The sequence below is a fragment of the Paraphaeosphaeria sporulosa genome (genome assembly GCF_001642045.1).
Source record: "Paraphaeosphaeria sporulosa strain AP3s5-JAC2a unplaced genomic scaffold CC84scaffold_5, whole genome shotgun sequence".
Taxonomy (NCBI): Eukaryota; Fungi; Ascomycota; class Dothideomycetes; order Pleosporales; family Didymosphaeriaceae; genus Paraphaeosphaeria; species Paraphaeosphaeria sporulosa.
Genome location: NW_017253364.1, coordinates 1,896,283 through 1,923,736, shown reverse-complemented (window position 1 = coordinate 1,923,736; position 27,454 = coordinate 1,896,283). Strand labels below are relative to the sequence as shown.

The following is a 27,454-nucleotide window of genomic DNA, read 5'->3' as shown; positions in this document are numbered from 1 at the left end:
TACGGACGACACTGTTCAAGAGCCTGCACTGTGAAGAGGCTGTTCAGCGTAGTCACGGGTTTCTAGAAGCATTCGGCAATGCCTGTTGGGGTACACTGAAGCAAGAGGTCTGTCCGCTCACCGTCGGGTGTGTTTCAGGACCCAAGCAGACGCACAAGATGTTAATACTGCCTTAAGCAGAAGGAGACCAACTGGAAGAGGCTTGTGTGACATTTAGTGAGGATTTTGGGGGGCAGTGATTGGGCGGGCAGCGCGTTTGTTCGCCTATGGTATTACCTGTTATGGCCCGAAGGTCATGCTTTGAGAGCGTTGCGCACTCTCCCGAAGCTAATTAGCCCTTGGCAAAGTCCGCAGCAGAGCCTCAAGTCGCTTTTGTATACCGGACGCCATTAGCTCAGCAGTCCAGCGCCGGCCATGGGCGAATGTCCGGACGGCCTTCGCATACAGGCCTTCTCGCGCGCATAGTCCACTGTGCAGTGTGCACTGCGCTCGACGAGGCTGCGGCCACACCCCACCCCAGAAGGCCCGCCTAGCGGCCCGCCAAAAACAGCTGCCAGCCGACACCACCCATGCGCCCTCCCCGCCAAAGCACCCTAGCAATTTACACCTGCAGGTCTTGCGCGCTGTACGCCTGCCCGCGCTTCGACGCTCGCAAGACCAGGCGGCCGTCGTGGCGAACCCAGAGCGTGACAGGCGGACAGTCCCTCCTCCCCACGATGCGCGTCGCCTGCCCTAGGCCCCGTCGATCTGGCTGTCACTCTTTGAATGCCGTCCCACTGTACACTGACTAGCCGTGAGGCTCTGCGCCCTCTATTCACAGCATCTCTCAGCAGTCCCTGGGCTGGACTAATCCTCCGCCCGCAGTCGCCAGGCACGCGCACTTGCCCGCAAACGCGCACAGTGGCTGTTACAAGCAACGCACCGACGTCTGGATGGCTCAAGCCACAGCTCGGTTTAGATTCGTCTTCCTCGTCATTGCGATGGTCAGATCATCGACGAGGGCCGTGCGATGCCGGCCGTCAGCTTGCAGACATGCCCCTGCATCTCGACCTTGGACTGAAACAGGCAAGGCACTGCGCTCAACTGCAACTACTTCCTGCTCTGCGGATCCCAGCAACCCTCGAGACAGGGATTCCAGCACGAGCCGCTTGGGACCGCTGGCAGGATTGACAGACCATAGCTCGTCGCCGAACTATCTTGGAAGGAGGTCGGCCACGCTGTGGAAAAGTAACCCTGGCTGGACGCTCATTGGCTTATGCCCGACCTGGATCCTGCACTGGGCAGCCGTTGATGGCCCCTCATGCGACGTTCCCGAGCTCGACCAGCAATCTGTGATCGAGCAGCGTATCCCACGTAAGTCTCCAGTTCTCGGTTCAGCCACCACGAGCGCACATGCCTCCCACGCTAGAGCCCTCTGCCAAAACACTCCCGCTACTATTTTATATCCCTCGAGCTCCCCCCTCTGCACATCTTCACCCAGTACAACTTCGGTGACAACCCTCTTCACTCTCCAACATCACCTCACTACCTTCAACCACTACTCAGCAACATCGTCACCATGAACCAACCTACCCAAGTTGAGGCACCCAAGCTGTCCTCCCCCAACCCTTCTGCCCAGACCTCGCCGTACCAACCCAAGCCCCACAACCCCTACCAGAGGATGTCTCAACGACGAGCAATTGCCTGCACGATCTGCGCAAAGGCAAAGACCAAGTGTGACAAGGCAGTTCCATCTTGCTCCCGCTGCACTGCAAAGGGACTCCAGTGCGAGCCTCGATCAACTCGCCGCACATCAGACAACAGCTACAGGAAACCCACCAAGCACCTCGTCTCTCCCAAGAGGTTCCCCACTGCCAACTCCATTCCTACCATGGGCACTATGGGCACTTCCCCTCGCAGCATTCCTTCCTCAGGACGGCCACAGATCATGCGAACAGTCTCACACATGGATTTCCACACTGCCGCCAAACTCAGCCAGTACCCCGCAAACTTCAACAACTTCAACATGCTCCAACCTCTGCCTACCTCCTACACACCTCAGATCATCGATGAGTATTCTTACTCAAGCAGCCCTGAGCCCAACATGGGAGGTTTCTCTCGCTCCATGGAGCAGAACAGCTACATTACCTCCAGCCGCGCTATGACGCCCTCCACTCCGGAGCCATTCGCCTTCAACGACCCAATCAACATTGCCGATCCCTTCGACAACTACATGAACACGCCAAGCTGGTCGGACGATGGCTCCATGGCCGTCGGACTGGGCTTCGAGCATGATATGCCTGGCATGCTCCCCAACGACATGTGGTCGACTCCGGAGCCAGAGTCCATCACACCAATGGGTCTTTGCGACTCTCCAACTGTCATGAATACCTGGTCACACCCTGCTCTGTCTGTGTCACCACCTCAGCTGCCTATGGGCATGCCCCCACACAGCAAGGGTGTTCCTTCGCTTTCCCTCAGCGAAGCCTCAACCGAGGAGTTCAACTCGCCGAGCCATATGCAACAGGAGTGGAGCAACGTTCAACCCCACGCTGGTCAGATTATGGGCAAGCCAATGGTCACCTCATCCTTCATGGACAACGTGAAGTCGTACGCATACCCAAAGGCACCACAACCAATCTGGGAAGACATCATCGTTCCCCGCACCCAAGCCTTCTGAGCTGGACCCGGGATTTCGGACACGTAAAAAATGACATTCTGGTAAGTCGCTCTGCTGCGGACGTGGGGAGGGTTCTCTCTGGTGTCCGTTCGTAATAAACCCGATTGCTGACCGTAATAGGTGCCCAAGCCACTATACCATCTCACTTTCGGCATAGCACGCATTTCTAGCGTCAACCTACTCGGGGACGTCCGCTCAGCCAGTCCGATTGTCATGTTTGCTACACTCGCTTTGTTCAATGGTCTTTCGATCAAGCAACGAATTCCTCCGCGCTCATTATGGTGAAGTGCGTGGCACGTCGCCCACCACTGCGCATCTGCCGGCTCGTGTTCGCGCACCACCCTGCTCGTCCACGCGTCGCGTGGACGCTATCCAGACTGGCGGGCTCGCACATGATGCCTATCTACGCTTAGTCTTTTCCTCTACAATGTCTCTCCATGTACGAAGGCAACCGAGGATGTTCCACTTGTATATATGGTGTCATGGAACATCTCCTTGGGAAGCAAAAATGGTGGTCATGTTTTTCAGTATTGGTCTTGTCTGTTATACCCTCGAAGGACTGTTTTGGGTCACGATTTACGCTCATCATTCGGGTCGGGTGTTTGTCTTGTTGCATCTTCTGGCGTTTTGTCTTGTCTTCACGAGGTGGTCCCGCGGCGTTACGAAGACTGGCTGGGACACATTTCACACATTCGCTTCACCCACTGTAGTTACTAGGATAATCTTTATTGCTGCTATCTTTACCATCGCTCCGCGCATCTTTGCCGTCTTTCGCATTGCACTTGTCACGTCCCTACTTCGCAGCCAAAGTACGAGCACAGCGAGGCGCATACACGAAGCTCCATGGTACGAGAACGCAAGGTACTCAGTGTGTTTATTTATGGCTGGGACTAGCGCGGATATGGGCCGTGGCCCCAGGTTCTGGCAACCTTTCGCCTTTGCCTGCACAACACGAGGGATCGCCTCTCAGCCTCTCCACCCTCTCCAGCTAGGTCCGCGGACACTCTGATCGTCCAACACTCGTGTTTCGAGAAGTCTCGTATCGTTCTTTCGGATTGCTAACGCTGCACTGGGGCAGATCGCTGCTTGCTGCGGCCGACCAGTCTCCCGTTCCGTTTTGGCTTTTGGCCCCCAGATGCGATCGTCATCACTACCCTCAAAGCAGCGCCTGCGACATGGTTTGTGTACGTGGCCGGGCTCTTTTGGCCGACGGCATGCCTGCCGCAGGCTCGTTCTCAGGCATCGTCTCCCTCTCCTCCAGATGACTGAGGGCCATCACGGTAGGCAACCGTTGAACGACGCACCGTTGAGTCGGACTTCCTTTGCCTTGCCCAGCGTCCATGTCTCGATGTCATAAAACGTCTCACACCCACCGCACAGTGCCACGAAGAATGACTGCGCATGAGCTCCCACTGCTTCCCCACCACCCAGCCAGCCAGCGACGGCACCCAGCCAGCCGCCGGCACGCGGTTTAGCCAGCCATGACAGCGACAAACGAACGAGATAACTACCCCACCATCGATAGCAGACAGTGGCCACATGCGTTCATCGAGTCGCAGTGCGCATGCCGACCGGGCCGCAAAGTGGCACGGCCACCCTTGACCAGGCTAACCCTAAATCTCGTGCGCGCGGCATCCCTGCCACTCCCGCAGTGAATGGCTCTCTGCAGGGATGACCCCTATCGCTGTAACGCTGCGGCTGCGATCCTGCCGTCTGGGAACGCGGGAGCTGATTGGTCGGGCGAGAGGGTAAGGGTTGGGGATAGATGTATGGGAAGGCATACAGATGGGGACAGATGCAGTTTACCCTATGTAGGGTAGGGTAGGGTAGTAATCAGGGTGTGTGCGGGTGTTTGCATGCGGCGAGCACATGGCGATGCAGGATGGTGGACACCTGGGGGATGTTGGCTAGCATCCCGTCGTTCGCCTGGGATCGATGGCGGGAGGAGTGCCCTCCGAGGACCAAATGTGGCATCTAGTGTACGCAAAATAGCGGCTGCATCGGGTGGGTGAATTCGCCGCCGGCAGGGTACTCGAAGGATCGTGCGGAAATGCAGCATGTTCTCCATCGCATACTGGATAAAGGGCCTCTGGCTCGCGACAATGCAGGGCAGTTCCTTTGGCCTGGTGGCTGTTCTTACGGGCGCAAGGGATTGGCCTTCGAAAAGGGTATATTGTATGCCCTGTCCGCGGGATGCTGCTGTTACCTATCGTCACCATCCAGCGATGATTGCGAGCGTCAACGGTTCTCTAGCGGAAGGAAGGCCTCCCATCCCACGTCCCAACAGACTCAACGCCTCAGAGTGCCACGTCCCTGCTCTCAGGTCACACATCTCCACCTCTCACTCCTCATGTCAGAAACTGTTTGTTTCTCCCACGCTGTCGCCATCATGCATGCGTGACACGATCCTCCAGCCTCACCCCTCAGGTCGCCTTTCTCAGTAATTCACAGCGAGTGTTACGAAAGGAAGCTGATTGTAACGAACTGGATGTATGTCTCTCGTCTGCGTTTCGCAAGCTTGTCTCCCTCGATGAAAGGGCGACGGGGAGGCGCGGGCGTTGTCTTACCTCGGGCCGGGCCACCTCACGGCAGTACAACTATTCGTGCGCTTGCGCAGAGGAGCAAACTGGGACGGGGGTGCATTGATTGCGGGGGAGGCAATCGCTGGGGCTTAGATCAGGGGCTGCATGTGCGCGTCCAGGGCGACATGTATGAACACACACCGTGACTCTGGGTTCAGTGACGCGGTGCAACACCAGTCTATCACGGCTCACGCCAGGCGTTTGGGCACCCGCTCTGTCATGTTTGCCGTCGAGGTTTGGCGTCCCAGCCTTCCTTCGCGGCTTTGCGAGATGCTCGATGAGCAGAGGGGAGATGCTGCCTCGCCGTGCCTATCACACTGCACTCTGTCCATGCGTGTATCAGCCACAGAGTAACATCACCTTTACGACTTACCCTTCCTAGAAGGCACCTTGAGCCGCGCGCACGCACCACCCTCGCGCGGCCCCTCTGCCTCCAACCCTTGGAAAACGTGCAAGTACATTGCGCATCGTTGGGGCTACGCCGTTTACATTTTCGCTGCATACCCTTCCGTCTCAAGCCTAGTAACTAGTTTACCAAAGTAGGGCAAGGTCCTAGGCGAACACCGAGCATACTTTGCAAGCCATCGCAGATCGCTGTTTGTTGCTGCCAACCTGTACCATGGTGCCCGCGCAGACGGCACGATACGTAATGCACACGAGGACCAGGCCACTGCGAGCAGAAAAGTGACATTTCAAGGAACACACGGGGACGCGACTCCTGTCGCAGGCGGCGCGGGCTGGCCGAATTTCGATGGCGCTACAAGCCGTCGATCATGGATGGAGTCGTTCCTCTATCTCTAATCTACCCGCGAGCACGCACGCGGCTTGCCGTGCATGCAACGCGATGTGTATGGTGGAGGGACGCATGCGAGCGCATCCTTCTGCGGCTCAACGGTGACACCCCTCGGCACGTTTGCGGGCTGCGAGTCGTGGGCATGCTTTTTCTACGAGCCGTACTGTGTGCGCTGCATGTGAAGGGTTGCGTCACACTTTGCTGAGGCCAGTGCGCGCAAAAATTCTCGGGCATCGCGAGGTCGAATCGAGACTTTGCGATATAGTTGCTTCAGATGGACTTGGGATGCACATTGACTTCGAGGGTGGAGTGTCACTATCCAGCACAGTGTGCACAGTGGAACACGACATTGTGGCACGCTTGTGATGCTCTGCATCATGCGCGAACCGTGGGGGGTACCATCAGAATCCTTCCTGAGGAAAGCCATGCCAATGCACCGTCATGTTCTGTCGACGACAAGACAGCGGGAGCGCTCGCGATGATCTGCCCTGTGCACCCTGTGCACGCACACAGTGTGGAGAAAGGCTCAAGCTCCCGCAAACACTCATCGCATCGCGTGGGGAGAGCTATGCCGTCTCCCTCCTGCTGCACCGTCATGGTGTTGTGGAAGGCGCGAGACGCAGAGTCAGAAAACCCGCGAAGCTCCCAGCCACTCACAACGATCTTCAACAGCAATGTCATGTTTTGTTCCCCCCACGCGCCCACTTTCCAATAGATTCCAAACTCGCGATCGCGACGAAATCGACGTTGAGAAACTGAGACCTGCAGGACGTTGCTGTCAGCGGCTTTGCGATAGTGGACAGTGATTGAGCCTTGGTTGTTGTTGCTTGTCTTGACCCCTGCTGCATGCACGAGGCAGCTACCTCGTCAAGTTTTCTGACAATATCGCCTATGCCGTAGACTTTGTGGGGACTGCTGCATCGTCGCGGCGCGGAAATCCACCAGCCAGAACCGCAGCCGACGGCTGGGTAAACCCGCGTCGACCATCAAGTGTTGGGATCTTTGGTCCCACTGTACTCCATTTGCCTGGTAGCTGGGCGAAACATGGTAGGGCCCGCCAGAGCGAATCGCATCCAAAGGTTTGGCGACCATTATGCGATGCCGTCGTGATGAGTTTCGGTCGGGTGGGACAATTTGAAGTGAGGCTTTCGGGTTGAGCAAAATTGTGTTCGCGCACTCGCGGCCTCGGCGAGCCTAGATTACAGATCGCAGAAGGATTGCGCGCGATGGATTCTCCTAATGCAGGACATAGTCTATGAACCGTTCTCTTTGACTTCGAAAGCCCCCGAACCGCGTGGCGGGTGGCTTCTCAAGAGGACGATCTCAAGTGAAGATCATGCTGTGCCTGTACTGTAGTGCAGCGTTGATCTCGCTCATTGCAGCCGACTGGCCTGGTTGATTGCCAAGTTGCCGAACTTCGGGTATTGCGAAATGGGTCGTTGAAGTCGCCGAATCTGCATCCCGAGCGGAAATCCTTCGGCAAGGATTTACCCGTCTGGCCACCTGAAGCCACCACACAAATGTCGTCACCCTCGAGTGTGTGCATATCGTCCCACCAATTGTCCGCTTGTGGATGAAGTTCCCTCCCCCCGCGGAAGATAGCTAAAGATTTCCCGGGGAAGATGTAGAATCGAAGTACATTGTTTGCTAATAGTCAGGATTAGTCGTTGTGCATAGCATTGCAAGCAGCAACTCGTGCGACTGCTGCTGTGTAACAAAGTTTGCCCTGAAAGCTGTTGATCTTTTCGGGCAAAGTTGGCCGGCTGCACAAGTAAATCAGTGACTCGTGGATTTTAGTAAAGAGCAATCTGCAGTTTGCGTCGTCATGGCTATAGATACCTACATTGTCCAAAAGGCGTCGTTTCAGGTAGAGCACGAGCACGCACTGCAAGACACATCGTTTCAAGTTGAGAAGCGAGTAACTGCTGGGATGGGCCAGGCGTGGACCGCCCACAAGGCTGTTCTCTTCGGACTTGGGTTGGGTTCAACTTGATGCTACTTGTGGGGTCGTGCGTGCATACAGGGTGGCGGACATACGCATGTCTCGATTTGGTTAGTGTTAGAATGCTGTAGGTGGAAGGAGACGGAGTGAGCTAGTTTTGATCTGTAAGACTGGAGATTGGAGAGTCAACGATACTTGAATAGGGCCGAATGATAATTGATCATGGCTAGATCATCTATGGGCCAGGCGAGCTGTGCTGATGGTGGTGTGGAATGTGTCTGGCGCTGCTTCAGATACTGAGCGGCAAGACCAGTGCGTTGGTAAAGCTGCCTCGTACTTCAGACGGTCTCGCATCTGTGAGAGAGGTCAATCGCGGCCACACCGAACCGCTGTCTGCTTGTATGCACAAAAAGTGGGAGACGAACCATTCTCTCCAATCGCCCACGATTGCCCGGTAAAGCTAGATCTTGGCAAGAAATCGTGATCCTTGGTACCAGGCCTCGCACTGGAAGTATTTCCGACTAATACAAAAACACATTTTGCTGTCATGTTCGTGCCTTGGGCGGTACCTGCGCCATTAGGTTCAGTGACCAACGCCCTCGGCAGCCCCCACGACAAACTTTGCCCACTTATTTACAGTCTGGTATACAAAGGCAAACGAGATGTTCATATTGCGTAATCTGGTGCTCCACTATACTGATTGGGGAGACAACCGAGAGGATCGTTGGATCTACATCTCGATATGGAAGCTCGCGGCCGCGAACGGGGCCGCTGCTCCAAGCTCAGTATTGTGAGACATGCTTTGGCCACAAGATTTCGACCACAAGTACCTGCAGTAGTGCACTGTTGAACAGTGATCACAGATCATCAGAGGGTTGAAGCATGACCTTCGTTGCTGGCCTTAAAATCGAAAGACCGGACTCTCCCTGCAGTAGCTCGAGGTTGGCTTGTCGCAGAGGTAAAGGATTGTATCGCGGCTCTGCTAAAAGATGCATGAGCTCTATGCTGAACCGTGTAAGTTTGCGTTTGCCACTTTCACCGTTTCCGCTAGCGAAGATGTCTGCATCAAGCGAGTGGGTTAGGATGCAGCTCAGTGAAGCATAGCGTGGGGTTGATTCCCGAGGCTGCCCGGATTTCCGGCATTTCGCGCCTTTTTCGCATTCCCATCCTCTGTGGGTAGAAAGGCCGTTATATTAGCGGCGAAAATGGTAATTGCGAATAATAGTAATGACGGACGAGGTGTGTGACATGTCTTGTGTGATAGTACGACTGGGGTTCTTCCCACTTATGCAGCAACCCTAGCTTAATTTGTACCATTTCAAAATGGGCGTGCTCGGAAGACTCACCAGGTGAGTTAAGGCTGCTAGAAAGGCGTTTAATTGGCATACACCATAGAATGGGTAGTGCGAGAACATATGGACCCAACATAGGACTCCTCACCCAAAAGAGCTGAAATAAGACGTAACAGCCGAACATGGCAGTGCATAGCTTGACGAGACTGAACGAAGCAATATAGATGATTATAGCGGCGTTCCCGGCTTTGCAGGAAGCGGACCGGAACGAACGTGAGGCAGGGTCAAGTTGGCGATTTGAAGATGTGCTAGCGTATTTGACACCTCTGATCCTGATCAACGAAAAACAAATACTTGAAGAAATTCACGAGATTGGCTATTCGACTGGCGAAAGAGACCATCATACCGGTCAAGGTACCGTAACACCCGGGCAATTCCTCGGATGAAATCCCACTAGGTCCTCTGGCAACCCATCCAGATTGTTGTCCGCTCCTGGCCAGGTTGTCGCCGCGTTTGTGATATCTATCCCGACATTGCGAGACACATATGCCCCAGGTCCCCCTTCTGGAGTGACGGCCAGGTTCGTCTTTGGATACTGGTTCCCAAGCACCACATGTGGTGATCCTAGGGCCTTGTAGCCACCGCTTGGAGTGTTTGCTGAGACCTGTGTGTTCGCAAGCGACGTGTAGAAAACGCCGTGTGCGGTAAAGTATGGACGGAAGTCGTAGCGAGTGATCAATGATAGTACCACAACCAGGAAGTCGTTACCGATCATGTCGTTGACTGTTTTGCCCGCACCATACACGGCATCGTTGGTATAGGCGTAGCGACTGAAGCCCAATGAGGTCGCACGTGCTTGCCAATTCGCAGCATCTGTAGCGTAAGCGGAAAACAGACGTGCAGCTTGGTACATGAGCGTGTATATGTTCCTTCCGTCGGTGAGGACTACATTATTTGCCATTGTTTTTCCCTGTAAAATCTGGGGGAGTGCGAAATAGAAGCTCATGCGCTCGCCATTGTTTACGGCGTAACCGTTGTTACTCCAGACTGCATCTGCAAGCATAACATCGGAGCGGGTCCCAATTGGAAATGTGCCGAGCACTTTACAGGTGTGGTCTAGTACGACATTTTGGCCATTCTGCTGCAACTTTAGATACGCCGATTGACGTGCACTAAACAGTATGGTGAAATCTTGTACGTCCTGTGTATGTGTAAGCGTCAGGTCATAATGGGTGAGTAGGTCACAGTACGTGACGGCGCAGTGGACCATCGTCTATGCCGGTTCCAAATCGGGCAGGAAGCGTGAGACGAAAGTATGTCCACTGGTTGAAGTATGGGAAGATGTTGTTAGACACCTCAGTGCTTCTCATGGAGTAATTGGCCCAAACGTTGATAGCACCTAGCCCTTTCCCTAAGCTCGTATCTGGCCAATATATATCAAGCTGCTGTCGTTGTAGATTGTGCCCTAACTCGTGTCCTTCACCCCAAGCGATTGGTGCTGGTACTGTGCTGGAGGTGATTGGGTTGCCCGAGCATAGTTGGCCACAGGCGGCGTACGTATCGTATGTCAGATGCTGCGTTTCAGTTATGCGATGTATAGACTCGTTCAGGCAGTCCCAGCCGAGGAATTGGCAGAGTCGCTGATCCTCAAGAGGTAGCGAAGTTGTCATAGCCTCTCCATCGATCTTCAACCCTGCCATGCGATACTCTCTTTCAGCCCAACTTGTCTTGTAGTCGATCATAAGCTGGCTAAGTCCAGTAGTAGTAGTGTTGTAGTAGACCATGCGTCCAACGCCTATGTCTATGCCTCCAGGTGCAAGGGACTGTATAAGTTTCCCGGCCGGCACATGGAGTTCGAAGCCGGACCCTTTTATGTCGACCCAGTAAGCCGGCGATCTCGTCAGATCTTGAGCCAGCTGCCTGAGAGCATTGTCGTTACTGGCATCAAGGACAGCAAAGTGTTTGCTCACGTTTTGAAATAAAAAGGATGCTTGCCGGGAGCTGGTCAAATCTGTTCCGTCCAGACTAATATACAGCGGGCCGCCGTAGGGTGAATTGATCACAGTGGATATTCCAGGTCTCAGTGGGATCCAAACACTAACAGGAAACTGAGGACGATTGTAGAGCGGTTTTCCTGCCGCACTGTACTCCGCTGTGCGGCCATCGGCATTCCGCGTTGCAAACGTTCTGACGGCAACGGGTATGCCAGGATCATTAAGCAGAGTGATCGTGGCCGCTCGGCCAGGGGATTGGGTGTACCCCGTAGAGGTCCACTCGTCCCCTAGCGTCGAATTCAAGACCACCTGGAAAGAGGAGAAATCTGGGAAGGAAGGAGCCGTACAGTTTCCCGCTTCGTAGACCACATTATCAGGGCACCACAAAGAACCGAGGTCTAGAGCACGCGGGGTTGAATATGTGCTCATGGGAACAATCCAATCTGCAAACAGAGCTCTTGTCACAGCTACTCCATCGGTTCTAGTGCTGATAGGATATTTGATTGCAATAGCAGTGTCACCGGACATACCCCGCGGGCCTACTCGGATCTTGTTGGCCAAAAGAGTCAGGATGCGCAAGGTCTCCGTGTTGATGCCGTTGGTTGTCCTGAAGATATCGAGACCGTTAGAAGAAATACTGTTCATGATGTTCTGTAACCTGTGGATTGCACCGAAGTAAGGAAGTGCATGTGCGGCGACTCCACTAGGAGGAGATTCCACACATTCTCCCATACGTATAGTTTGAGTCGACAATCCGTCCCGAGCTATGCATACTGCGTAGTCTGAAGGCCGGAGTGGGTCGATGCTGAGGGAAGAGTACACCTGCAGGACGTCGGCGCGGAAGACGTCACGGATTATGCTGCTGGGGGCTTGATAGCTTCGTGGCGAGTTGTCAATCACCTTTTGACCCTCGAAGTAATTTTGTCCAAGAGTCAAGCCTAGCAATTCAGTGATCTTCCAAGAGTCCGGCTCGTAGTTGCCGTCTTCTGTCATTACCAATAGCGGCAAACCGTTCTTGTACGATCTGACCACAGCAGTGGCAACATCATCATCTCCAGGGTTGCGATTATCTCCCACAATTAGAAGGCTAGCGCCATCGAGGCAGGGGTTACTGCTTCCTCTGAAGTCACACACATTGTTTCCTGTTCTTCCGCCGTTGATTCGAGCGTTTGGGAAGAGTTGAGAGAGCGCAATCCGTGTGAAGTTCTCTGCATTATCTTTCAGTCCCGATAGGATAATATCATAGCCCGCTGAGACAGCGTCTCCGCGTGTACCAGTGGGCAGCCCGAGAAGCCAGGTGATGATATTCGTGTCAAACATCTTCATTCCGGGGTCGCTGACCGGCTTCCAGGGATAGTAGGTGCCTCCATCGTTGGTCACAAAAGGATTTCCGCCAAAGTATGCCATTCTGGTGTCGGAACCTGGGGCTGTTCCAGCAGCAGCTAAGGGGTTGTTGTTAGGGAAGTCGCCAGGCTTAAGGTTCTTGTTTGCGAACAGAATATTTTGGAGGGTTCCCGGGTTCTCCACAAAAGCAGTGTTCGCGTCCAAAAGCCAGGTAATAGAAACATCAAAGGGAAGTAGCTGATAACCCAACGAAAATCGTTTGACTAGTGCATTAGGAAGAACGCTGAGAAGTTCGTTCTCAGTGACGGCCCCTTCATTCCCCGTCTGTAGTGCAATAGCCAGGCGTGTCGCAAGTGGTGCCAGAATTGGAGAGATCTGTTGTTCCTCTGTCGTTGACCGATGCAATACTATAGAGCTTGCAATTTCCTGAGTCGAGGAAGGCTGGACACGACGAGATGACGTCAAAGGGGCTTTCGAGCTTGCGATGCCCTTGGCATTTGATTGCAGCAGACTTAATGAAGATCCGGAGCTTCCGATCCCTTTAACGCTCGATGATGTAGATCTAGTCGTTGGGTATAGGTTGCCAGCCGACTGATATGCAACCGAGGATCTCCTGTTGGATGTAATTGATTTTGCCGTTAATCTCCGTGCAGGTCCCGCAGTTGACTTGACAGTGGCCTTCACCGTGGATCTCGCTGTAAATTCCGCGGTGGACTTTGCTGTCAATTTCGCAGTCGATTTTGCAGTCGACTTAACAGTCGAATTCGCAGTCAAGTTCGCGGTCGACTTCATAGTATTTTTTGCAACTGATTCTGCAGTCATGTTCGCCATAGATTGAGTACTTGAGCCTGGTACGGCCTGTAACAGAGCAGAACTTTGAACGGTCGAAGTGACTTTAGTGGTCAAACGAGAGGTAGACTTTGGCGTACTCTTGATGCCTAGAACTGGGCCTGAGCTCAAGCTAGTCGCTCTTTTGCCCGACGGTATTATCCTGATAGACGAGGTTTGGGTTTTTGCTGCAGTGTTGAAAGCCTTCAAAGAACTCCTCGCGGTCGAACGGCGGGTCGGATATATAGCTGCACGACGCAACCGCTCTGCAATGGGTTCTTCGACATGATTAATTCGATCTGATGTGGACCTTGAGCTATGATCGATGGCTGCGACATAAGGATTCACCGCAAGAAGAACGAATGCGAACAGTCCGATCTTCCACTTCATCTTTACCACGATGGAGGTTCAGTCGCCCATCCTTGAGACATCGCCTGAAGAACGTTTCCTTTTGTAAGACTGCTGTGACGCACTGGAATGTTGCCCATCCAATAAGGCGAAAGGATGCCGAGATCTGGGCAGCATTCCACACTCGAGCGCGTGTCCTTTGCCGCAGATGCATTATGCTCTGCTTATTGGAAGGCAAGCCCTTCCTCGATCTCAAGATCTTGCTGCGGCGAAGAAGAGGCGGGATGGAGCATACTAAGAATACGCCAAAGACCACATCCTCTTCAAACCTGTAATCTTCAATTCAGCCCGGTACATTTCTACTTGAACAAGCAACCCCTCCTGGGTGTCGCATCGGATAAAAACGAGCTCGGGGCATAGTGTCCTTCTGTAACCTCATAGGCATGACACAGCACGCTCCTGTTGTACGACGAGCCTCTAGGAAGAGCGGGTATCGCTTCCGATCAGCCACAATTCTATCTAATATGATCGCGTGCCAAGAAAAAAAGTCGTTACACGGTCCCATAGGGTTGTTTCTCTGGCCCAGAATTTTTCCTCACGCCGTCATGGCACCCTCGACCTTCGCTGCTGCTAGAGTACGCGAAATAATTTTCGACCATTAGAAGATGCAGAAAGGCCGAATAACTCAGATACCTAGACATTTCAATGCAATCGTGAAGCATATGTAACATTATCTGGAGGTTTCGCGATCAGATGAGCAATCTCTGATTCAGACAGTTCTGCGTATTTTAAGGGTATTCCAACTCCGCTGAGAACCGCTGGAGTCATGACCTAGAGAAGACAGATCAGCGACATCCCGTTGTCACAGATCGGCGCGCTCGAGGCATCCGCAGCCCTACTTTGAAGTATTACCTTAGAGCCTTTCCATTTGCCCTCTACTTTGAGAGACACTTCTGACGAAAACATCACCGCAATATAGGATTTTCGTTCTTCGAATAGTTCGTGGGCATATGCGATCGACCCGATTCGCGCTGTCTTAAGCTGCGAGAATGGGAGTGTAGGAGGGTAGGGGAGACTAAGGTGGAAGGTGTGACTACCAGTAGCCACTAGCGTCACGCGAACTTGACGCGTCGCTCATGTAGTCACGTGCCGTTGAAGCATGCACCCACGCATCTCGGCAGCAACAGCATTTGGCGTCGATTGCAGGCTCAGGAATCGAATCTAAGCCTAGCACTCATCTCACGCTTTTCCACTCATATATCCACATTTGCGTTGCATCGTCTTTCCTGCACCAAAGCAACTCGTATCCGTCCGGCTCCGTCCATCGCACTTCATCCTCGTCATTCCGCCAGTCTTCTGAATATATATGCCGGTCCATGGTATAAACATGTCCATACTGTGCCTCGGAAGCAAGTGCAAGCCACACAAGAGACTCTCGTAATTACACTGACGTTGTGAGGGTGAAGGTGCTTAACCCAATGCCCTGAGGTATCTCCAGTCTGGAACTGTGGACATAATCTTACATGAAAAGAGCCAGGCGCTCTCGCGTGATGGAGGGATGATCGCGGGGAGCTGACGAAGAAGGTGAGCAGGGTGTAGTAGAAAATGGTAGTCGAAACATCCAGACACTTCGAGGAGAAGGCGACTGCAGATGCTACTTTCTCCTGTGTCCAATCCGACCGCAGGGAGCAGATTGACACGCGGCGGAAGAATTGAACCAGAGCAGAACAAGAAGTCCGTTTGCGATTGAAGATAGAATGTTGGAGTTGAGTGCGACAGTGGTACCGCTTCAGTATAGCTGTCAATAGTCAGAGGTCATTTGAGACGCTGCTTGAGGTCTCGCACTTTTTGACATGTCACTAGAAGAGAAAGCGGTTTTAGAGGCCATGTTCCAACTGCTCGATAGCGTGGCCGTCCGCGACCACATGCACGTAGTTGGCTATCAATCTGATAGAGGCAGATCTCCTCGTAACTGATGTACTCTGCGTAGGTTTGGTTGCGAAGCTCGGTCGGAAGTCGGGAAAACAAGGACTCGAGTTGCGCGTGTGTCCTTGGCAGTGTTGGCTGTGCCGATGAGATGCTCAAAACGCGCTTCCGCCATTTAGGCGCTGGAGCAGTAGTTCTTGCCAGCTCATCTTTCGCCGCATGCCTAGCTTTGGCAGTGATTTTCTGATTCAGCCAAGGACGAATCAATACACGGTAGAGCAGGGACGGGGGACAGCAGATAATTTGCCTGAATATACTCGCAACTGTCTCGTAGACGAAATCAATTGTGCAAGTTGTCCTCATGTCGGACATCCTAGATAAGCGACGTCGAGATCATCAGTGAACGAAGTCCTGGAGAGGTCATGAACACGCAGGCAGTGTTAGGAAGATCATAGCCAAGCCATGGGGGTAGTGCCCACACACATCTCAATCTAGAGCCAACCCTTTAGGCAGCCACAACGGTATATCTACTGTGTAGATAGCGGTTTGCGCAGATGTGAAAGTTGATCGAAGTGCGCAATGGACTCGAATAACTGCAGGTGTAAGTCTACACAGCATACGGGTGATATCAATGGCGCCTTGCAAAGCGATAGCATCTGAGTGTGGTACATCACCCAATACCTTGGTCACTTTCACCATGGGACCTTCTACTTTTCGTAGCCGTAGGTAAGCATCGCTGACACTATTTGTCGATAGAACTGGGGATGAAGCGATGTTCATAAAGACGGTCCATACCATAAGGATCGTAGGCGAGAAAACCATTTAGTCATGATATGAGTTACATAATCATGACATGACTCGCTTCTTTCGTCATCCTTCCGGCACGCCAACGATACAATACCGAGCACTGTTCAACATTCTGCAATGCGGCTTCAGGACCACGATCCTGGCTGAAACACGCTGTGTGTACTTCATACTGATACTTGCCCAATATGAAGGAAACGCGCACTCCGCTGTGTCCCTCACTCCCGCCCGAGCTGTGGATCCGCATCCTCATCTACCACACTGATCTCACGCACCTTTGGACGGTATGCCGAAACGTATCGTCGCAGTTCAGATCCTACACCGAACAGGTCTTCGCCGACTCAGCCCTTCGAAATATGAAAATCGACTTTCACTTGGAGAAATATAACCTTGGTGGAAAGAGCAAACGCCCCGAAGTGCCTACCACGTTCGCCCGATTTGTGCCTGGACTCAAGCTAGAGAACGGCGACAAAGATAAGGCACTGGTGTGCTTCCAAGACCATCGCAAGAAAAGCGAAATCGCTGGCGGGAGAAAGAAGGAATACAACAGGATCATGGAGAGATGGGAAAGCAACGTCAATGAGTGGAAGCCAGAGATGCCGAATTACACAGTACGGATTGGCAACACTGTAAATGACACGGAGCTCTCCGGTTTATCCATCGATATCGCGACGAGACAGATCGAGTTCAACTGGCGGCACACGCTTACCCTGTTCTTTCGCGAGCAAGCCCTTTTCCGGTTCCTCAGAGCGAGATGGGAAGCAGAGAGCGAGAAGACTATGGAAATAAACAAGAAGCGACTCGCGAATCGCGAACATCTCACGGCGGATGATTATCCTATGCCCCGAGCCCTTGCGGAGGTAGAAATAAGGAAACATATTCGTCGTAAACGGCTGAGGGAGCACTATATTACGAATGAGCGGATGGTTTGGGCAATAGGAAGCTTGAGGTGCTTTGAGAATCACAGCTCCTCGTCTGGGAGCAGCAGAGCGTTCAAACTCAACCCTGATCTACCTGGTTCTGGGATCGGTGAGAAGTTCTTTGGCAGCGTCAACCTTGTGCAAGAGCTATATCTGGACGAATGGAGTTGCATGCATCGAATTGACACCAAGATCGAGCACATGAAGGGCGAGGAAGAGTTCCCAAGATACTCTGTACCACCTCCAGATTTGAAGAAAGAATGAAGCGCTTCCTCTCGGCATCGTTTCATTCACGACTTTAATGCGCTCTTCCCTTTTGGTCGCCCAACGCTTCAATGGGTATTTCAGCCGATATGGCCGAATACTGACCACCTTTGTCCATTGCCCTCAAGCTATACTCCGAACCCTCGCGTTGCACACTGCTATACTCGGGGTAATCGTGCTTCACGCTCAGCCCGAGGAACTTCTTCCCCTGCTCCACAAGGACCGGAAATAAGTAATCACTCACTTTCCAGGGACCCACTGCTCTCGCCTCCAGGGCTTGTCGATGTAGCTGCAACATTCCTGTTGCCTGCCAATCTGCCTTCTTCGCTTGCCTATAGTGGGTAACAGAACGGAACCAGAATATCTGCTCATGTTAGATGGTTCCGCGGTCAACTTCGGATACGTACCTGCTGTATAAGCGTCCAGTCGAGCAAAATCAAGATCGATCCTACACCCAGGATCACGCACATGCCGAGCACACTGACGCTCACATGTGCAGTAGAGCGAATCTTCTGGAGCTGACAAATGTTGAGCTCGTGCGGATCCGTCGTTACATTGATCTGTTTTAAAGAATTCAGCCCAGGACGTATATCGAAATTCTCCGGTGACGAGAATTCGTTGACACGACGCTGCAGAACCGCGAGTGATAGGTTGTGCAGGTTATGCGCTTCCTGTATCCACTGGTTGGGCGGTAGTGGAGATGAAGTGGTCGACTTCATCGTAAAGACGAAGTCTTGCGCGAGCAGCAGCGAGTTATCCAGGATAGTTGTGGCCCATTGGAGAACCATCGACCATGCCGCCTTCCATATGACGCGGAAGATGGCAGCTTGTTGTGGGGAGAGTTGCAAGTCGCCGTTCTCGACAGTCTTCAAGGCAGCGTACAGCCCGGTTAACTTGGTGCACTTCGTGTTTACGGTGTTGCAAAACTGATACTGTTCTGTGCAGCCCAGGACTGAGAGGTCGGTGGTGGGGGTGGAGAAGTTTTTGCCATTGCTTCCCTTAGTAAATGAGTTGTTGTGAGCATTGAAAAGGGGGTCATCAACCACGTCCGTGTACTTGGCTTTACTGAAAATGGAAATCAGAGTTACGTCAGCGTCGTCTCGCTGAAAGTCCGAGATTGGCTTGAAGTCGCTAGCGGTTGTATTGTCGACGTAGGCAGTGACAGCTCTGCGCAAAAGGTCAGCTGTGTCTGGACATTTGATCATGCGCCCTCCGAAACGTACAGAACAGTGTATGGCTCCTGCCAATAGTCCTTCTGATATTGACTAACACAGAAAGTTGTATCTGCAGTCTGATTGTTTGGAATTGTTGCCCGACATCCCTGAGGCCCTTGTCCGAACTCCCAAAAGCGCACGCTGGTATTGGTCCTTCCACCGAATGCTTCAATGCGATTGGGTTTCCAATCAGTAGCGTATTGTTCGCTGTCAATCGGCGCACAACTTGTGACTCTCCTGATCGAGACATCTTCCGATTGCGGAAAATTGATACCAAGATGCTTGCTACTCGAGATATGACCAGAGTCGTATCTGACGCCTTTGGAAGTGCCACACGAATTTCCCCCAAACGGGCACGTTGCGTTTTCGACGGCCGATACATCGACCCCTTCGAGATAGGTATTGATATAGATGTTACAATCTGTCGCGCCGCTATCGAGAGGGTTGGTGTAGCACGATCGGGCGTATGTAGCGCTCTTCGTCAGCGTCAAGCGTCCGAGCAAGACTTCCGAATTGAAGGTAGTTAGCTGATCGCCTTCGAGATTGTACGCCTCCACTGCGCGGATGTGGGAGATCTCTTTAGGATAACCACAGACTTCAGATCTGACGAGCGCCGAACCTGCACCTGTGGATGCAATCTGCGAAGAGAATAGACCAGCCACACCAAAGAAGGACATGTGTATAACGGTGATCAAAATGAGAGCCATAGCTTGGCGGAAAGGTGATTCGACATGGCCTCGCCATGCTAAGGTAGAACGGCTTAAGTTCCACAGCGCATTTGGGGCTGTGATCGCATTTCGGAGGATGATTTGTTGCTGCTGGAAGAGGCCATCGCGCGGGGCCGTCGTCGAGCGGGCTTGATGTAGTATGAAGCAAACCACGCGCCAGAGGCAAGCTCCGGAGAACTGAACGAACAGTGTAAGGAATGATACTAGAATGAAGCCTTGTGCTTGTGGCAAAGTCAAAGTGGCGCCTTTGGATCGACCTTTCTCTATCTGCTTTCAGTGAGATGCATTGGTAGACTTAAGAGATGCGCGTACCCCAGTCTATCCAGAACCCAGTGTAAACGTCCGTCATAGTTCAAAAGGAAGGACTGCGCGTGAAGTGAAGACGCGAGAAGCCATGTTCGTGCGAGATGGGCATGGAGCACCTTTTGATGTGCTGAGCATTACAAGCCCCATTACGCCCGGATGTTCGCCTTGCGCTAGCAATCTCCTAAGGTGGCCCCACTCTCTTGGGGTCCAGGAAAACATCGAACGTAGAAATTGTCTTGCCGCTCGATGCAGAATTTGAGCTATAGAAGCTTGTGGCAGAGCCCTGGAAGCCTCATGAACCCACTTGGTGACGAAAGACATTTTTGCGATGCGCAAAACAATATTGCGATGCCTTCAAAGCTCCAGGAGCTTCGTACGGTCGGTACTGTCTGCCCAGGCGCCGTATGGCTTGTGCTGGGGAAGACCCTACCAAATACGGGCTTGCTAGCGAAGAGAATGTGAAACACGGCGACTGATAGCCAAACCAAAATAGGCAAGCTAACTTGATGCAGAGCAAGTCAAAAGCCTCCTCCATTCTCGTCCGAAAGGAATATGTCGCGATGTATATGTATGCTATGTGACTATCTTGATGATATTTTATGAGAAGCGTGCCACATATAGCGTTGTCAGAAGATAGCAAGCGCGGTATAGGATTTAGTCCTACGCTTCTCCCATGGCTATAATAGCTACAACCTCACTGGACGATCTAAATGCGAGCCTACAATTCAGCCTCACCTGCAAAATTCGCTGTAACATATACCAGCTTCCCTTTCACAGCAAAAGAGCAACGCTTTTTTTCGTTATGCAGACTTTCGCGTTCGCATTTTGGTCACAAATGGCAGTTTTCCGATTTTTGTCCCTGGTTCCGTGGCTTTTCTTTAATGGACGTCTGGGTTATCAATCAGCTCAAAAAACCGTGTCATGCCCATGAAGCTCAGTACACGCCCCTACAACATATATGAAGCATATGAGGGTCCTAGGAATTGGCTTGAAGGAATTGAGCAAGTAGCAAGTAGCAACTTGTGTTATTTTCGTACCTTCTCGCGTTCGCGACACCGGGAATTAGACCGTGCCGTCTCTACGATCGCGCCTTCCAAGAATTGCCATTGGTATGTCCTCTTGCTCTTTCTGCCTTCTATATTTTTCTTGCCGTCTTCCGAGATCATGATCGTCCAATGACGCGCTACGATCCAACCATCCATTCCGACTCGGCAATGCAGCTCTTTATCCGGTCCATATAACGACACCCATCATCCTCGTTCCTAATGTACGATCGTATGTGCATAGATTAAAACACGCATACACAGTACGCACGCCTGTGGCCTCTTGGCTCTAGAAGCCGTAATAGACTAGCTGACGTGCTGCTCATATGCGGAGACACGCGGTCCGCTGGACGGAGGCTGAATCGAGATTATGGCATACATACCACCTGCTGCCAGGCACCGTGGCTGATACATTTTTGCGTCGTTTAACAGACTCCCACGATCGTTTTCCGTCAGAAGGCCGTGTTGGATCCAAGTGATCTTCTGTATCTCGATCATCAAATCTCACCATGCGGTTCACGCTCCTCGTCTTCGCAAGCGCCGTCGCCGCATCGCCCTTCCCATGGGCAAAGGTCGAAGCCGTTACCTCCGCAATCTCGTCCGTCCTCGCGGCTCCTACGGGAAATGCAACGAAGACGCGCCATCACAACCACCACAAGGAACCAACACCGACTTTGCAGTTGCCATGCAGCTGCCAACAGGCCATCATCCCGGCTGGGCAGATGAACGCTAAGGAGGTGAGTCAAGGACAAGGTCATCATTACGGGCAAGGAGGGGGGAGAAAACCAGCGAATGGCAACATTGAATCATGACTAACTCATCTAGTTGTGCGAGTACAAATACTTCTTAAATCTGGCTTGCTTCCATCAAACACAGGGCGGATGCGCATCACCAACGCTGGCTGTAAGTTGCCTACAATTCCTACCAGAGCGAAATTGCACGAAGACACGCTTGATTGTAAAAGCGTCACTAACGCTCGCAGTGTTGAAGGATAGAGGCAGAGTTGCAAGACCGACGGATAATACTTGGACGACGTCCATTGTTGTACATACCTACAATAGTCCGGCAGGAACAGAGAAAAATATTTTAAATGAGAGCAATTGACACAGACGCATGAGCACTGATGGGTCACACCCTAGACTGCGCAAGCCAGCCCGGCGGTTGACCTTTCGTATCCCTCGTACCAAAACTCCAAGGACTGAACAAAGAATGATGCTTATGCGGGCTGATGTCGTGGCCTAATCAACCTGGTGAGCGATCTACCCAGGCAGCAAAGGTCCGAAGATTGTATCCACAAGTACGGTTCCAATAACATATTGGATCCAGGTTCCTTGCGACTGTCTTCTATATGTCATGTTTGAAACGTCCCTGCTGAACGCCAAGTGTAGTCCAAGCATCTTGGCCCTCAGCATTCGCGTCTGTAGAAACACAAACTGTAGAATGATTATGACGAACTTGATGCCGGAGAATGAACAAACAAGCATGGTAGGTGCAGAGAGGACGAATGCAACACTAAGGCAGACAAGTGCTGCGACACGGTAGCACAGGGAAACATTGGTGAAAAAAAGGAAGCTCCAGGATATATATATTTGGGTATCAAATAAGCGGTTTGGCTACCTTATTCTGTTCCGCATTCTTCTGCTGGGTACGTGCAGTGTCTCCAGTACGAGACTTCCCATCATGATGTCCAGAACTCTAACATCCAGACTGTTCTCTATCGTGGTCTGGCAGTTCTCATAGTCTGCGCGAAGTTTGGGAGACCGGGAAGTGAGTCCTCCTGAGCTGACTGTGCTCAAAAAATCTACAAAGCTGGCATCGCGTTGTCTGTGGCCCATTGCTTAATCTTGTCGAAGTTTCGGCAGACGTGTTTCGAATCGTAGTCAGGCATTGGAGCTTGCTGCCCCGGCATGGCATGGTACGTGAATACGCTAACATCGGAAGCACACATGAGCTTAGTGCGGAGAACCTCTACGCAATGGTCTTGAGAGCTGTTAGCATCTGTCTACTGGAAGCTAGTTCATATGGCTTACCCAAGTATGCGCGCACTTCTTCGGGCTTGCTGGTTTCGTCCGACTGGAGCTTCGTGTAGTGCTCCGGGTATGTCGCCATCCTCAAGAGGTTGAGGCACTGTAGCTGGTGGAAGACCTCGAGCCCCACACGGTATCCCGTCTCGTCGGACTTGGGATCTTTGACCTTGACAGAGTCCATAGGCTTCTTGAGCTTGGGGAAGTCATCCACAGAGACCATCTGGTCAGGAACATACGCAATATCCAACCAAGCGTTGTTGACATCCTGAGACACGCCGACGTACTTGGAGGTGTTGACAGGGCTGGGGAGTTTGAACTCGACTTCTTTGTATTCGACAACGTTCATAGCTGGCGCTATCGGACATTAGCTGAATTCTGGGATAAGTGGAATTGCTTGACGTACAGAAGACTCCAAACTCGTCCATCAGTCTTGCTGCGGAGTAGGTGGACTGCGATCTCTGGGAGTATACAGCGCAGATCAATGTCAACATTGACATCGTGAACACGAAGAGATTGGCCAGCAGAAGGTAGGTCATTCCCTTCCTCCTCGCGGTCTCTTTAATGTGATCCCGGTTGAGGAATGATGTCGTCTCCCCATCCTGTGAACTGAAGTCGTCGTACTCGACATCGTTCTGCGTCCGCTTCTCTACGTTGGTGCTCTTTGGCTGCATCGTGAAAATTCAAAAGGGTATTAGGTAGAGTAGAAACAAATTATACTAAAATCGGCCAGCGAGGTACGAAGGAAACAGGAAGAATGCGGTCAACGCTGGAGAGTGAGAATGCAGGATGAGGGTGTCAGGCAGAAAGGGCGGAGCATAGAAAAGGCCTGGAGGTGCGGCGACAACCTCAGACAGTGATGCGCATCGCTTAATCCGAAGCTGAACGCGGCGCCGCTCCGAATGGTGGAGATAGCCATTAAGCTGCGGAGAGGAGAAGCTCCCAAGGCAACGCAACGTAGGCTAAGCTTTGCAAGGCAACACGAGCCGTACACAAGCATTTGCGCGATAGCCCCGCGGGTGTATAGGTAGGTATGGTTGGTGGGCGAAGCGAGGATGTTTGAAAAAGCGCGCTAAAGTATGTCTTCAGTCCGCACCACTGTTTGATCTTGGCGATCGTGCACACGGGGCTGTAACAACCACCCTGACACGGAACAAGTGACAAGACTTTCCAAGACGGCGTCTCTCCCGCCAATTTGCTACAGCGGCATTTTGTATGCGCTCCTGGCAACCAGTCAGCGACGAGGACTGCAGACAAGCTTTGTTTCAGTATATGGCTATTATGGACTGGGAAAAACGATTCCGAATCAGCAGCATTGCCAGTGTGGAGTCAGAGCGACAGTTTGACGGTCGTTCTTTTGGATTCTCCTGTCGAATTGCCAGCGGCCTTGGCCAGAAAGGGAACGTGCCCAGCCAATGGCACCCCCGAGTAGTCAGCATCGGAAACTTGAAGCCCACTCGATCTTGCTCCGAGGCGCTCTCTGTCTCCTCCAGGGACGTGACAGCCTTGTCTTGAATGAGAACCGAAATGGAAGCGTGCGCGTGTACTGGTCCTGAGGCTCGTTCATAGGTCTGTGTCAATGCGTTCGCTGTTGCGTCTCAGGAGCACAAGCGATGAGAGGGACTCAGCCTAACAGGAGGGAGAGCCAGAATATAAACCCCTCCGTCGGTCGGTTAGTCCATCTCGGTAGGCGTTGATCGTACTCAAATCTGCTCATTCACTCTCATCCCCTCATTTGCTTCATTCGGCAGGACCAGTTTATTCGTTACGTTCTTTTACACACGCTAAACTTCTTTCATCATGAGATTCGCCATCGTCGCCCTCCTTCTCGGAGCCACCAGTGCTTACGTCGTTACCGGCGGCAACTCCCAGAGCGATGCTGCTGTAGCTGCTCGTAATGTTGTGAGCGGACGCTCCGACATCGCCATCGACGCGAGGGACCCTCACCACAAGGTATGAGATACAGGCTCATGCTTATCCAGGAGATGCTAATATCCAACAGGGCCGAAAGCAGCAGCGTGATATCGAGATTGATGCTCGTGACCCGTACGTCCCGCCCGGGAATGGAGTTGGTATCGAGGCCATCGAGGCTGAGAGGACTACTTCAGCTCACCTTATCAATCGTCTTACTGACTTACCACCCATGTAGTCACCACAAGGGTCGTAAGCAACAGCGCGACATCGAGATCGATGCTCGTGACCCGTACGTACCGCCCGGGAATGGAGTTGGCATCTCGGCCATCGAGGCTGAGAGGACTACTCTAACTCATCTTATCAATCGTCTTACTGACTTTCTGCCTATACAGTCACCACAAGGGCCGTAAGCAACAGCGCGACATCGAGATCGATGCTCGTGACCCGTACGTACCGCCCGCAGATGGAGTTGGCATCTCGGCCATCGAGGCTGAGAGGACTACTAACTCACCTTATCAATCTTCTTACTGACTTTCTGCTTATACAGTCACCATAAGGGCCGTAAGCAGCAGCGCGACATCGAGATTGATGCTCGTGACCCGTACGTACCACCGAGAGATAGAGTGGGTATCTCGGCCATCGAGGCTGAGAGGACTACTCTGACTCATCTTATCAATCGTCTTACTGACTTTCTGCCTATACAGTCACCACAAGGGCCGTAAGCAACAGCGTGACATCGAGATTGATGCTCGTGACCCGTACGTACCGCCCGCAGATGGAGTGGGTATCTCGGCTGTCGAAGCTGAGAGGACTCCTTCAACCCACCTTCTCAATCATTTACTGACTTACCACCCATGCAGTCATCACAAGGGTCGCAAGCAACAGCGTGACATCGAGATCGATGCTCGTGACCCGTACGTACCTTTACGGTGTGAGGTGTGTGTGTTGAACCGGCTCGGACGGCTCAGACAACCACTTCTACCCAAGTTTCCTGCTTGTGACCTCTTCATTGACTTTGTCATTATTTAGTCACCACAAAGGGCGCAAGCAACAGCGCGATATCGAGATTGAGGCTCGTGAACCGTACGTACTGCCCGGGTATGCAGCGGTTATCTCGGCCATAGTGGCTGAGTTGACCACTTCAACCCAATTGTCCACCAACTTTTCCACGTGATCACATTACTGATTTTCTATCCAGTCATCACAAGGGTCGCAAGCAACAGCGCGACATCGAGATCGAGACCCGTGACCCGTACGTGGTGCCAAGGGACGAAGTTGGCCTCTCCGCTTCTATAGCGGGGATGCATACTTCCACCCACTTTTCCTCCTGATGAACATGTCACTGACTTGCTGCTCAGTCACCACAAGGGCCGAAAGCAGCAAAAGCGCGAAGTCGACGAGGCCGAGGTCGATGCTGAGGTCGAGGCTAGATCCCCGCACCACAAGGCATGACGCCCAGCTACCAAGTGGCCTGACTCATTCTAACGGTATACAGGGCCGTAAGCAGCAGCGCGATATCGAGGCGAGGCACCACAAAGGAAGAAAGCAACAGAAGCGTGAGGCTGAGGCTGAGGCTGAGGACGATGCTGAACTCGAGACTCGCGACCCTGCCCCTCACCACAAAGGACGCAAGAACCAACGTCGCCACCGTGAGTAGTCCCTGGCACCTCAATCAAGCCGTCCTAACAGTTCGCAGACAAGGGCAGGAAGCAGCAGAAGCGTGAGGCCGAGGCTGAGGCTGAGGCTGAGGCCGAAGCCGAACATGATCTCGAGACTCGTGACCCTCACCACAAGGGACGCAAGGGCAACTAAATCAGAAGCAATTGAGCTTCGACCGGGGGTTTAGGATGGTGACTGCGTCTTTATCTTAACTCCCGGACAGTTTGTGCACCCTGGTGGATGTAATGAGCTTTAGTGTTTTCTTTGGTACCTATTTTGTCTCCTGCAACTAAACGATAGTCAGGTGTGTAGTATATGGGGATTGTCAATTGGAATGAGAGTGTTTGAGACGTCTGTTCCCTGCATGTTGCGAGTGATGTCTGAGCGTGCCGGCGAATGATGTCTGAACATGCCTGCAAGTGATGTTTGAGCGTGTATTCGGCATTGGCGACATGCAAAGTATCAGACTGTCTCCTTGAAGGGCAGGAAACGTGGGTATTGGCTTGAAACTCCTTGGACTCTGTCAACACGTTATAGCCCCATGCGTGTGGAGAATCGCCGATGTCGGAAGACTTCAGCTCGACAACGTCAATCGAAGGTTTCATGAACAATATGTTCACCAAGTGGTTGAGCTTTCATTGGGGACTGGCTTGTGTTGTCGAAATGATGGCATGCTCGTGGAGACAAGGTACATTAACGCGTCTCTTAACTTGCTGGGCGTGGCAGAAGCTCGGTTTGTGATGGATCCAAACCGCATCGAGCTAGCGAAAGCTCTAATTAGAGCTTAACCTTACCTGGTCCTCCCGCTCACTGCACGACCACAGGAGAGATCATCGCGGTTTAATTCCATGCCTACACTAGGATACACCA

General features: G+C 52.5%; 11 protein-coding genes across 11 annotated transcripts; 6 read left to right on the top strand and 5 right to left on the bottom strand.

The window, feature by feature from the left end:
• The first annotated feature begins 1,364 nt into the window (after nt 1-1,364).
• Nucleotides 1,365-2,917, top strand: CC84DRAFT_745011 (uncharacterized protein). The gene is made up of 2 exons (XM_018187277.1): nt 1,365-2,700; nt 2,780-2,917. The coding sequence occupies exon 1, from the start codon at nt 1,559-1,561 to the stop codon at nt 2,657-2,659; it is 1,101 nt and encodes a 366-aa protein (XP_018036435.1). The 5' UTR covers nt 1,365-1,558; the 3' UTR covers nt 2,660-2,700; nt 2,780-2,917.
• Nucleotides 2,736-3,781, top strand: CC84DRAFT_745017 (uncharacterized protein). The gene has a single exon (XM_018187278.1). The coding sequence runs from the start codon at nt 2,898-2,900 to the stop codon at nt 3,666-3,668; it is 771 nt and encodes a 256-aa protein (XP_018036434.1). The 5' UTR covers nt 2,736-2,897; the 3' UTR covers nt 3,669-3,781.
• Nucleotides 3,782-9,677: 5,896 nt separating this feature from the next.
• On the bottom strand, nt 9,678-13,428 carry CC84DRAFT_1259354 (uncharacterized protein; the record flags this gene model as incomplete). Its single annotated transcript, XM_018184905.1, has 2 exons — nt 9,678-10,469; nt 10,519-13,428. The coding sequence occupies 2 exons, from the start codon at nt 13,426-13,428 to the stop codon at nt 9,678-9,680; spliced, it is 3,702 nt and encodes a 1,233-aa protein (XP_018036433.1).
• A 1,572-nt stretch (nt 13,429-15,000) lies between these two features.
• Nucleotides 15,001-15,896, bottom strand: CC84DRAFT_744961 (uncharacterized protein). Its single transcript, XM_018187276.1, has 2 exons — nt 15,628-15,896; nt 15,001-15,580 (listed from the first exon to the last, which is right to left on the bottom strand). The coding sequence occupies exons 1-2, from the start codon at nt 15,707-15,709 to the stop codon at nt 15,123-15,125; spliced, it is 540 nt and encodes a 179-aa protein (XP_018036432.1). The 5' UTR covers nt 15,710-15,896; the 3' UTR covers nt 15,001-15,122.
• Nucleotides 15,897-16,529: 633 nt separating this feature from the next.
• On the top strand, nt 16,530-17,891 carry CC84DRAFT_744948 (uncharacterized protein). The gene has a single exon (XM_018187275.1). The coding sequence runs from the start codon at nt 16,701-16,703 to the stop codon at nt 17,694-17,696; it is 996 nt and encodes a 331-aa protein (XP_018036431.1). The 5' UTR covers nt 16,530-16,700; the 3' UTR covers nt 17,697-17,891.
• On the bottom strand, nt 17,714-20,088 carry CC84DRAFT_744939 (uncharacterized protein). Its single transcript, XM_018187274.1, has 4 exons — nt 19,951-20,088; nt 18,920-19,901; nt 18,104-18,863; nt 17,714-18,060 (listed from the first exon to the last, which is right to left on the bottom strand). Exons 1-4 carry the CDS (start codon nt 19,985-19,987, stop codon nt 17,731-17,733), a joined length of 2,109 nt encoding a protein of 702 aa, XP_018036430.1. The 5' UTR covers nt 19,988-20,088; the 3' UTR covers nt 17,714-17,730.
• Nucleotides 20,089-20,709: 621 nt separating this feature from the next.
• Nucleotides 20,710-21,360, top strand: CC84DRAFT_1164429 (uncharacterized protein). Its single transcript, XM_018178486.1, has 2 exons — nt 20,710-20,833; nt 20,982-21,360. Exons 1-2 carry the CDS (start codon nt 20,780-20,782, stop codon nt 21,183-21,185), a joined length of 258 nt encoding a protein of 85 aa, XP_018036429.1. The 5' UTR covers nt 20,710-20,779; the 3' UTR covers nt 21,186-21,360.
• A 136-nt stretch (nt 21,361-21,496) lies between these two features.
• CC84DRAFT_1259351 (uncharacterized protein) lies at nt 21,497-22,237 on the top strand (the record flags this gene model as incomplete). Its single annotated transcript, XM_018184904.1, has 3 exons — nt 21,497-21,724; nt 21,813-21,890; nt 22,127-22,237. The coding sequence occupies 3 exons, from the start codon at nt 21,497-21,499 to the stop codon at nt 22,187-22,189; spliced, it is 369 nt and encodes a 122-aa protein (XP_018036428.1). The 3' UTR covers nt 22,190-22,237.
• Nucleotides 22,137-22,527, bottom strand: CC84DRAFT_744674 (uncharacterized protein). Its single transcript, XM_018187273.1, has one exon. The coding sequence runs from the start codon at nt 22,469-22,471 to the stop codon at nt 22,247-22,249; it is 225 nt and encodes a 74-aa protein (XP_018036427.1). The 5' UTR covers nt 22,472-22,527; the 3' UTR covers nt 22,137-22,246.
• A 261-nt stretch (nt 22,528-22,788) lies between these two features.
• CC84DRAFT_1187106 (uncharacterized protein) lies at nt 22,789-23,685 on the bottom strand (the record flags this gene model as incomplete). Its single annotated transcript, XM_018180901.1, has 4 exons — nt 22,789-22,989; nt 23,034-23,368; nt 23,418-23,613; nt 23,665-23,685. 4 exons carry the CDS (start codon nt 23,683-23,685, stop codon nt 22,789-22,791), a joined length of 753 nt encoding a protein of 250 aa, XP_018036426.1.
• Nucleotides 23,686-24,536: 851 nt separating this feature from the next.
• Nucleotides 24,537-26,901, top strand: CC84DRAFT_1164427 (uncharacterized protein). The gene is made up of 12 exons (XM_018178485.1): nt 24,537-24,964; nt 25,014-25,057; nt 25,161-25,214; nt 25,318-25,371; nt 25,473-25,526; nt 25,630-25,683; nt 25,786-25,839; nt 25,955-26,008; nt 26,124-26,177; nt 26,284-26,371; nt 26,421-26,574; nt 26,622-26,901. Exons 1-12 carry the CDS (start codon nt 24,812-24,814, stop codon nt 26,735-26,737), a joined length of 933 nt encoding a protein of 310 aa, XP_018036425.1. The 5' UTR covers nt 24,537-24,811; the 3' UTR covers nt 26,738-26,901.
• The last annotated feature ends 553 nt before the right edge of the window (nt 26,902-27,454 follow it).

Bases quoted from the DNA above. Each gene is read 5' to 3' on its own strand.
- CC84DRAFT_745017 (XM_018187278.1), top strand. From the start codon at position 2,898: ATGGTCTTTCGATCAAGCAACGAATTCCTCCGCGCTCATTATGGTGAA.
- CC84DRAFT_744674 (XM_018187273.1), bottom strand. From the start codon at position 22,471: ATGCTTGTTTGTTCATTCTCCGGCATCAAGTTCGTCATAATCATTCTA.
- CC84DRAFT_744948 (XM_018187275.1), top strand. From the start codon at position 16,701: ATGAAGGAAACGCGCACTCCGCTGTGTCCCTCACTCCCGCCCGAGCTG.
- CC84DRAFT_1164429 (XM_018178486.1), top strand. From the start codon at position 20,780: ATGGCAGTTTTCCGATTTTTGTCCCTGGTTCCGTGGCTTTTCTTTAAT. The intron at 20,834-20,981 runs CTGGGTTATCAA...TTATTTTCGTAC, and splicing joins GGCTTTTCTTTAATGGACGT to CTTCTCGCGTTCGCGACACC.
- CC84DRAFT_745011 (XM_018187277.1), top strand. From the start codon at position 1,559: ATGAACCAACCTACCCAAGTTGAGGCACCCAAGCTGTCCTCCCCCAAC.
- CC84DRAFT_744961 (XM_018187276.1), bottom strand. From the start codon at position 15,709: ATGTGGTCGCGGACGGCCACGCTATCGAGCAGTTGGAACATGGCCTCT. The intron at 15,581-15,627 runs GTGCGAGACCTC...GACTATTGACAG, and splicing joins TTCTAGTGACATGTCAAAAA to CTATACTGAAGCGGTACCAC.
- CC84DRAFT_744939 (XM_018187274.1), bottom strand. From the start codon at position 19,987: ATGACGGACGTTTACACTGGGTTCTGGATAGACTGGG. The intron at 19,902-19,950 runs GTACGCGCATCT...GAAAGCAGATAG, and splicing joins TGGGTTCTGGATAGACTGGG to AGAAAGGTCGATCCAAAGGC. The intron at 18,061-18,103 runs GTACGTATCCGA...TAACATGAGCAG, and splicing joins ACTGGACGCTTATACAGCAG to ATATTCTGGTTCCGTTCTGT.
- CC84DRAFT_1164427 (XM_018178485.1), top strand. From the start codon at position 24,812: ATGAGATTCGCCATCGTCGCCCTCCTTCTCGGAGCCACCAGTGCTTAC. The intron at 24,965-25,013 runs GTATGAGATACA...AATATCCAACAG, and splicing joins CGAGGGACCCTCACCACAAG to GGCCGAAAGCAGCAGCGTGA. The intron at 26,009-26,123 runs GTACGTACTGCC...TTTTCTATCCAG, and splicing joins GAGATTGAGGCTCGTGAACC to TCATCACAAGGGTCGCAAGC.